Source organism: Pogonomyrmex barbatus, unplaced genomic scaffold, assembly GCF_055798465.1.
Source record: "Pogonomyrmex barbatus isolate J1 unplaced genomic scaffold, ASM5579846v1 scaffold12, whole genome shotgun sequence".
NCBI classification, from domain to species: Eukaryota; Metazoa; Arthropoda; class Insecta; order Hymenoptera; family Formicidae; genus Pogonomyrmex; species Pogonomyrmex barbatus.
In genome coordinates, this window is record NW_028297108.1 from 6,664,386 (window position 1) to 6,673,862 (window position 9,477).

Sequence of the window (9,477 nt, forward strand, 5' to 3'; positions counted from 1 at the left end):
TATCAGGATATGTGCTTAATATAAAAAAGAATAAATTTCTTGTTCAAATTGATCACTTTATTAATTTAATAATAAATTTGTGAATCTATAAAGTAAAATAGATTATATATCATAAGTCTCGATTGTCTATCATCATGTGAATTTAGAATGACGATCTTCTTAGCATTTTCTGAAAGGAATAAAACATTAATACAACAAACGCGACAAATAAGATTTACGTTTAATCATATCAACACTCAAAAGTATTATTTTATATACCTCTACATATTTCTTTTTTACATGTTTAACTTTTATTCTGTTATATTTTCTCTTTATATATGCAGAGGATATTGATTTAAATAAATATTGTCAAATTCAATCTAGAATATATATATTATGAAAAGATTAAAAATTAAAAATGAAAAATAATTTTCAAATTATTCTTTGGAATCTTTATTATTCTATTAAGAAAAATAGAATTTGAATAAATACTTTGGAATAATAGTGTGTAAAGTTATATTTCTTACCGATAATAGCCTCGTGTTTAGCTACTAATTCTTCCTGGATCCAATCCTTAAAACGTAGAACTATTTGACTGATCATTCGAATTGTGACGTCATTTATACTTGATCTTAGAAGTAAACTCGGTAAGATTTTAACGAAGTTTTTGAATACTTTCTCTCTGTTGAACAGATCAGGAGATGAATATAATTCGAGATATTCGTTCACTCATTAATTAATATAATTTGTCATTGCATATTAACGGATATTTGCAAATACATGCTCTATAAAAAATTAAATATTAAATTATTCACTGTCACAAGTTCTACTTGAAACAATTACCTGTGTAATTCATTCAAGTTGTTTTCCAACATAATATCACCAACAATTAAACACAAACGCGATTGTAACTCTTTGTTAGGCAAACTAGAAGATGCTTCAATAATCAATTGTAAAGTATGACTCAGATTAATACAATTGACGTACCAAACTGGGCTCGCTTTCAAAAATAAAACTCTCAAAAGATTAGTCAATTGCGGTATCGCAGACGAGTCACACGAATTTTCAATAACACCTATAAAAAAATTGTTCCATAAAAAAATTCGATGTACAATAACAATTAGATAATAATAATTTTTATTTACCATTCAAGTATGTCGCAACAGATTCGCAATTATTCTTGATAAGTGCACAAAACCGTTCTGTATGATCAAACAGAGATGTAAACCATACATGTATTTGACAAAGACCTAAGTTTTGCACTAGACATTTTTCTGTGAACACTACTTGAGAAAAATCCTCCTGACGTCTTTTTGATTCGCTAACGGATCGTTTTACTTCCCCATATGGAAACTTTGATAGAAAATTCTTCATATAGGTATTATGAAATCTATTTTTGAAGCAATATTTTATATGCATAACACTGCAATTATCACGATCTAATGTATCAATATATTCTATAATTGATTGTATAATTATGACAATATTTTTCAATAATGTAGCTGCTTCGCTGGAAATTGTAATCTCAGTGTAACTCTCAACTTTCTCATCCGGACATACTTCAAGCCAAATATCAAACATCAATGGCATTAATAAACCTACATATTTTTCGAATTCTTTTATAGGTAAAATTTCTTCTGTGCTACTTGTTGCATTTATATCAAGATTAACTTCACAAATTTGAGTCATATTGTTACTGTAAATGGGAACATATTTGGTATATGTTCTTGTTTTTGTAGCTGAAAGTGGATTCGAATGTGTATTTCTATAAAACTTTCTATAGTTGACAACAGAGGTAAATATATTAGCTAAACGTTCTAGAACTTTAATCCTCCATTTTACAGTAGTATTTTTGGAATTTAACATTGTTGTCAATTTAGCATCAGGACCAGCTTCATTATGTAATTTGCATATCATACCCAAAAAATTAGGTAATATTTTATGACTATCCTTTGCTAATACACTATTGCAATTTTGTACAAGCACATCTAAGAAAAGTAAAGAATCTTCTTTTATACGTGGATCAATATGGGTCATGGCACAACTCAAATAAGAGATTACAACTTCACGTAAGGGTAACAATTGTTCATTCGAGATAAGGCCAAGAAGAACATTCAAAGCATTAAAACAACTCCTTCTTACATTTTTCTCTTTATCAAGAGATAAAGCTGCAATACCACGCAATAAAGAACTCAACTGCGAATGTAAAGATTTTGAATTTTGTAACAAGATATTTTTTAATTGTTTCAATGCATCTTCTCTTACAGTTGAATTGTAATGCCGAAAACGCGTTAAAAGATCCTAGAAGAAAATAGATTATTAACGATAATATAAAAATTCTAACCTTGGTGTATTAAATAACTGAATACACGTGACGCTAATCATGTAATTGATTTATAAAAAAATATGAAAAGATAAAAAATTTACTTTACATACATTGATGTTCGATTTGCAAATACCGATTTCCGTTTCACCTCGATGCTTTAGTTGTTCAGGTAATAGTATCTTCTTTACTTTAAACGATGTATTCGTAATGTTCAAACTCTTTGGTATCTGGTTAACAGACTTCTTAGCCTTTAATTTTACTTTTGCCTTCTCTGATTTTAGACGTTTCAAACGTTTATGATTTTTCGCCATATTTTCAAAGTAGATTATATATCGTATTAGTCTAAAAACGACAATAATGTTAAACAAAAGTTGCAAAGTGACATCTGCTCAATTAGAGGTTAAAAATCAGGAGAAAGGCTACAGCTCCGGCTCCTGAGAAGGGGGTGGGTCTCATTCGCGCAGGGTGACACCTGTTTGACCACGTCCCGATTGATCACTAGCCATTCGCAGAGGCCGGTGCCTAGAATTTTTCCACTGTTCAAGCGCTGTGAGTGGCTAGTAGTCAATCGGAACGTGGTCAAACGGGTGTCACCCATTCGCGCACAGTGCAGTAACACACATCCACTCACATCAACCGTTGCTTAGAAATTTTCCAGTGGATCAATCACATGCTCAAAACGAGAGGGATTCGATACAATGCTGATTGGCCAATTAAAATTTTCTGATTGGTAATCTATTGGAAAATTTCTAAGCAGCGGTGATGTGTGTGGATGTGTGCTATCTCATTGTGGCTAACGGGACTTTCCCCTCAACCATGCTAAAGTGAAAATATAGGTCTGTTCCTTTTAGCTGAATTGGCTGCACCAGTTCAGAGTTTATCTTTCTTCTTCCAGTGTAAGAAAGAAAAATAAACTGTGAACTAATACAACCAGTTCAGCCAAAAAGAACAGGCCTAATGATAGATTGTGGACATGTTGCGCACGATCGTTGATGTGATTTTTTATTTACGTGCTCTTATGACTGCAATATCTGTTTGAGCCTTACATACCGAAAAATAGGTAAAAAAAAATGTGGTATAATATGGCTCCAGGCGAAGGTCCACTTTAAAAAATCTAACACGTAAAAGTGGAACCTCGAGGGTGGTGTGGAAATCCACTGTTATTATTTTTCATTTTCTATTATATTTATATTTAGATAAAAATATTGTGCAAAATACTTTTTTTATAGAAAAATATAATTATGCAATTTTTCTGTAAGAAGTATATTTGTAAAATATATTCGATCCAAGCAGTTACCATCATGGATTGAAAATGGATTACAGTTGGTAACTTATCCCATGGTAAAGATTGGAACATCCATTGAGATTCATCCTGTATATTTTAATTTACATTTATTATATTTATAAAATTTTTTCTTAAATATTTTATATTATAAAAAATATTAATATTTTTTGTATATTAAATGTTAAACTTTTGGAATAATATTATTTTTAATTTAAGAATACACTAAATACACTCAATGACTTTTATCTAATTTGTATTTTTAATTTCTTAATTACCATTCTACATTAAAATTGATGATTAAATTACTATATATATATATATATATATACTTGTTGGTGACATTAAAAGAACTTTTACATAAAATTATATATTCTTCTTTAGCTTTATTTTAAGCCTACAAAATAAATTTTCCAATATTCATTTTTATTGTAATTAATTATTTTATAAATAATTAGCACTCAATAATAAAAAGAATATTAAAAGAAGAATATAAAAAGAATATTATTGCTAAAGTACTTTAAAATAATTTTATTTTTAGTCATCAAAATATTTCCATAGGATATTTAAATTGATTGTGGAAATATCAAAAATTTTTGCAGTATTATTTTATGCTTAAGCATATTAAATGATTTTGATGAGTCAAAATTATTTTTAAATTAATGTTTCAATTTTTAAACACTTCAGCAAAACTATTCTTTCTGTGATAAAAGTAAAATAATAAAATAATTGTTTTATTTATAATAGCTTTGATTGAAAAAAGGATGTCTTACATTCGCAATCTTACAAAATTTTTTGCAATGCTAATTTTTATAAGTTTTTATTATAGTATTTTATTAAAACTGTTATTGTTTAATTTTAGTGATAAAATGTACTAAGTATATCATAATTTATGATACACATTTTCTCGTGATAGAGAAAATGAGGTAAACTAATTTATAAATAGAAAAATTCTACTATGAAAATCAATCAAATGAAATATAAAAAAAAATGTTAGGAAATAAGTCACATGTTCGTGCAATAATTGCAAAGTGCCTGCTTCGTATTATGTTCTAGTATACTTAAAACTGCATATAAAAGTACAAATATATTTAGCGTAATTGTTTATTATTTAATTTAGAATTGCAAGTGTTGAGTCCATCATGATTGGATCATTTTGTCATATTAAAATCTACTTTAACGGCAATAGGACTTAAGGGAACGAGTCACCATAATAGAAGCAACCCTACAGGTACATCGTTCGATAGCGTTTTACGGCGTTAACTTGCTTAACGTTATCAACCTTTCCTGGACGAACCCGCGCGAGATAACCGTTTACTCGGCGTCGATATACGCTAAAGGTAATTCTATTATCGACTTTACGTTACAGAACGGCAGATCATAATAATCCCGCGAGATCAAAAGACCAACAAGAGGACGATGTTATAAGACATGATCGCTAAAAGGGGATAAGGGGTTGACCGAGAGGAACCGGTGGCCACCCAAGAAGGCGGTTTCCTTTCTCTCTGCCGAGCCGGCCGTTTAACAGGACCCCCTTCGATCTTTTCTTTTTTTTTTTTTCCCCTCAACTTTTTCTTTTCCTCTCTTAAAGTTGCCGCTGAGAGATCGCCCGCTCGCTCGCGAAAGAAGGAGAGGAGGTGGAATGGAGATGTCCTTTGCGCTCGAACGATGCGAGTGAGCTTGTTAGGCTGACGTCTCAATTTTAACGCTCCTGATCAGGAGGTCGAGAAATTGCGGACTCGAAGGAAGAAAGAGAAATACAGAAAGAGAAAGATACCGAGGGTAGGCTCCGTGTGCGTGACTGCGTTCGCATAAGCGCCAAAACGGGCCACACGCATTCATTCGCGTATGTGCAGGTAAATAAATAAATAAATAAATAAATAAATAAATATATAGATATATTTATTATTCATTTATGTATACGGCAAATTCTAGACATCGCGTTCGGAATAAAGACAAGTCCTTACGAAGCAAGAAGATAAAGTACACGCAGCAAGAGGAGAGCGGAGAGCGGTAAAATAACGCGGGCTAAAAAGGCTCTCTGTCCGAAGAAACAGGATGGAGAAACAGGGGGAAGATGGGGGCCACTCGAGGGGGGGAGGGGTGAAAAGGAGAAAGACAACGGCGGATAGCGTCGGGGTGAATCCCGCGGGGAAAAGAAGAAACGCGAAGATAGGAGCCTTGGCTCATAATAGGTAGAGAGGCCGGCGCCTCTCGTAGCATCACCACGTGGCATGCGGCCAACTACTGTCTCCTGATCAATATGCTTACGGCTACCTCGCTTCTCTTTCTATCCCTTTTCTCTCGCGGCGTCTCCTTTTTGCCTTCTCCCTCCGTCGCGAGAGAGCGGCGGATCAGCCGTTTCGGTGCCGCGATGCGATGCGATGCGATGCGATGCGATGCGATGCGATGCGATGCGATGCGATGCGATGCGATGCGATGCGATGCATTATCTAGTGATACCGAGATATTCGTCGTGTCGAAGGTTTTCGAAGGACCGAAAACCTTGTCGTATCCTTCTTCAGATTCGCTGCAATCGTATATATAGCGCGACCGAGGGACCTATCTTGTGCATTGATGTATTGCGAAATATCAGATCAGCGCGATACGTTCGTCGTAATGATTGAATAAAATTTAATACGAGATCATATGGTTTTGAAGATAATTCGATTAATCAAAATACTTGGAATACGTTGCATGCATATAGTTTAATTTGGGGAGAAGCATCGTAATTTTTTTCTTTTTATCTTTTAAAACTGGATAGACTTGTCTGAATTTAATAGATAAACGATAAATGTTTTTTTGAAATAATTTCAATTTTTTTTACGATAATTGAAGAAACGAACTGCAGAATTATATATAGCTTTCGGTTATTTGAAATGTGAAATGTAAAATCGCATCTGCTGGCTGTAATAAAAAAAAGCGATAAATATCGATGAAGCTGTACGCGAATAGCGTTACAGATTTGATTTATCTTCTTTTTTTTTTTTTTTTTTTCGTTAGAGAACTAAAACTATCGAAATTTCGGGGCGAATACGTTACGAATATACCATGGCAAATAAATTTGGCGATTGTTCTCCAAGTGGAGGTCGTAGAGAACGTACATCAATTTTTCTCCTCTCTCAGAAGGCAATTACAATCGGCGACATTACAAATATGTGCGGGCGATATCGTTTTTGCGAACAAAAGTGAAGATCTATGGTGAACCTTACTCCCGAGGATCCTGAGATAAATGTCTTGCGTGGCGATCGCGTGGGTGGGACAAATTGGTCATCCGTTTCCACTCGGGCGTTATCTTATCATCGGCGAGTTCTTCGCCGTGATATACCGCTGGCGCCTAACAGGTGGTCCCCCGTTTGCGCCGACCAGCCGTCTCTTTTGCGATTCGGTTTGACGTCGCTAATGACGCCGAGATCATCGCAATGTCACGCGAACTGTCCGCGATATCACACGGTCAGTCACGTGCTAGTAATCATTCCTCCCTTCGTCTTCCTCTTTTTCTTCCTCTTTTTAATGTCTTCGTCTCTTTTTGGAAGTTGACGAAAGTACGAATGTCTACATGCCACATTCGGCTAAATGTAACAAAACTGACCTAATCAACTTATTTCTCCCTTTCTCTCTCTCTCTCTCTCTCTCTCTCTCTCTCTCTCTTCCTACCTTCCACTTCTTCTTAAATTGTCATTCTGAATTGCGCCCGCACATTGTCATCATCGAGAGCCTACATACTCATGAGTTTACGCGCGATACACGCAACGGATATTTAATTCTTTAAATATCCTAGCGGCAGATCACGAAGAGCTATCGCATTATAAGGGACCATCTATATAAAGTTACCGAGAAGTTTAGTCGGCCGTTGTAGTACCTATATCGCGGTGGGTGGGTGAACAGTATCTCGTTGGTCGCGCTCGACACCGCCGATGGTAGTGGGTGGTTGATAGTGGTGGTGTTGGTGGCACTGGTGGTGGTGTAGTGGTGGCGGCGGCGGTGGTGGTGGTGGTGATGGTGGTGGTGGTGGTGGTGGTGGTGGTGGTGGTGGTGGTGATGGTGGTGGTGGTGATGGTGGTGGTGGCTATCGTTGGTGCTGGTGCTGCTGCTGGCTGCTGCTACTGCTGCTGCTGTTCCTGATGCCGGCTCACAGTCGCTGGTACGGCGGTGGTGGTGCCGGTATCGGTAGTGGTGGTAGTGGTGGTGGTTGCCCCTCAGTGTCCGGCGCGCCTCCGACAAGCGTGCTTCGGTCGTTACGAGAGGATTCTACGAACGCGCTCCCGGCGTTCATCGCGGATGACATCGGCTGACTTCCTGCTGTCGTCGCGTAACAGAAAGACAGCCAGAGAGGCGGACCAGGATAATAACGGCGAGTGGGCAAAGTGGAAAGAAGAGCAGGTGGCGGAAGAGGAGGAGGAGGAGGAGGAAGAAGAGGAGGAAAAGGAGAACGCGTCGAGGAAGCCGGAGTCGAGACGGGATTGCGAACGTATACGTGGGATTACGCGGATTACCGTCGGTTCTGTCGGATTGTCGCTGTCGCACGACGAGGAAGGATGCGATTAGCTCTGGCCACGGCACGGTATTCGTCATCGGTGACGGGGTTCGCGGTGACAGATTCGCGCGGGTCATTCGCGCGGGTCAGGACGGGCCCGCGACGTTTGCCGCATGCCGCAGGCGGGCACGACGACGACGAGTCCTGCTAACCGACGAGTCGCGGGATCTTACGCACGCGGAAGCGGTGGACCACCGGGGGCGATCATCCGGAGAAGATAACCGGAGAGGAACAGAGGGACCGTACCCGCGAGCGCGCGTGGGTCGCTACGGGCGGAGCGTGCCCGTAGTCGGAGCATAGGCACACCAGAGCCGCGCCAGACTTTTAAATGGTGCATTATTATTCCGGGGATCTTAGCCGTAGTGAAGAGTTAGATATACATAGGAAGTGTCCGAGAAAGTCGAGAAGACCCTAGTCGATAGCGAGCGACGTCGCCGCTTCGTTCATTCCGAGGAGCCGGCGTGACAGGGAGGAAGAAAGAGAGAGAGAGAGAGAGAGAGAGAGAGAGAGAGAGAGAGAGAGAGAGAGAGAGAGAGAGAGAGAGAGAGAGAGAGAGAGAAGAGCGAGGGAGAAAGGGGGAAAGACAAAGAGAGAGAAAGAGAGAGAAAAAGGGGTTAGAGTAGCGAAGTAAAGCGTGCACACACAGTCAAGTTCAACGACCCGCTCGGATTAGCTCGCGCGAACGAGCGGAAGGCCGGCTCAAGGACGGTATTCAAAAGGAGTCCGGCGGAAAAAGAGACGCATGGAGGGAAAGAGAACGTGAATAGCCCAAGATACATATTTAGAATTATATAAAATACATATACATATATATATATATAATACACACACACACACACACACACACACACACAAACACACACACACACATATATATATATATATATATGTATATATATATGTATATATACGTATGAAGAAACGCGTTTATGGGTGATCGTGAGAACGCGGAAGCAAAGCGAGCGCGAATGGCCGAAACTACGAGCGGCGCCCACCGGTCGGTTACGGCGATCCATCGCTTGGGTGAGATCGATCTTGAGGTGCCGGCAACCGGTAGTTGGTGATGGGGGGTTTAGGCGAGGATGCCTTCTCCCTGTCTTCTCTGTCGTCATCATCACCGTCGTCGTCGTCACCGCTACGCGCCGTCATCATCCCCTACGTCGTCGAGTCGTCGTACCAATCCGTCCCGTATCGTCCCGTCGTCCCCAGTGATCGACATCGTCGTCGTCGTCGTCGTGGTCCCCGTAGTTCCTCGGCACCATCGCAGGCAGGAAGCAAGCCCGTTACCGGCAAACGGAAGAGGATCCTCACCGGCGCGAGAGACTTTCTGCTCTTCGGCGTCGGATGCGTCAG

The 9,477-nt window shown here is 38.9% G+C and overlaps 1 protein-coding gene across 2 annotated transcripts; it reads right to left on the bottom strand.

The window, feature by feature from the left end:
• Positions 1–35: 35 nt before the first annotated feature.
• LOC105431234 (testis-expressed protein 10 homolog) lies at positions 36–2,756 on the bottom strand. 2 transcript variants are annotated; one of them, XM_011645290.3, is made up of 6 exons: positions 2,416–2,755; positions 2,122–2,280; positions 1,125–1,332; positions 823–1,054; positions 507–661; positions 36–169 (listed from the first exon to the last, which is right to left on the bottom strand). In XM_011645290.3, the coding sequence occupies exons 1-6, from the start codon at positions 2,614–2,616 to the stop codon at positions 66–68; spliced, it is 1,059 nt and encodes a 352-aa protein (XP_011643592.1). In that variant the 5' UTR covers positions 2,617–2,755; the 3' UTR covers positions 36–65. The 2 variants fall into 2 exon arrangements, with proteins under 2 accessions (XP_011643592.1, XP_011643591.2); XM_011645289.3 differs by having other exon boundaries at positions 1,125–2,280; positions 2,416–2,756.
• Positions 2,757–9,477: the final 6,721 nt, after the last annotated feature.

Bases quoted from the DNA above. Each gene is read 5' to 3' on its own strand.
- LOC105431234 (XM_011645289.3), bottom strand. From the start codon at position 2,616: ATGGCGAAAAATCATAAACGTTTGAAACGTCTAAAATCAGAGAAGGCA. The intron at 2,281-2,415 runs GTATGTAAAGTA...ATTTTCTTCTAG, and splicing joins TTTGCAAATCGAACATCAAT to GATCTTTTAACGCGTTTTCG. The intron at 1,055-1,124 runs GTAAATAAAAAT...ATTTTTTTATAG, and splicing joins TGTTGCGACATACTTGAATG to GTGTTATTGAAAATTCGTGT.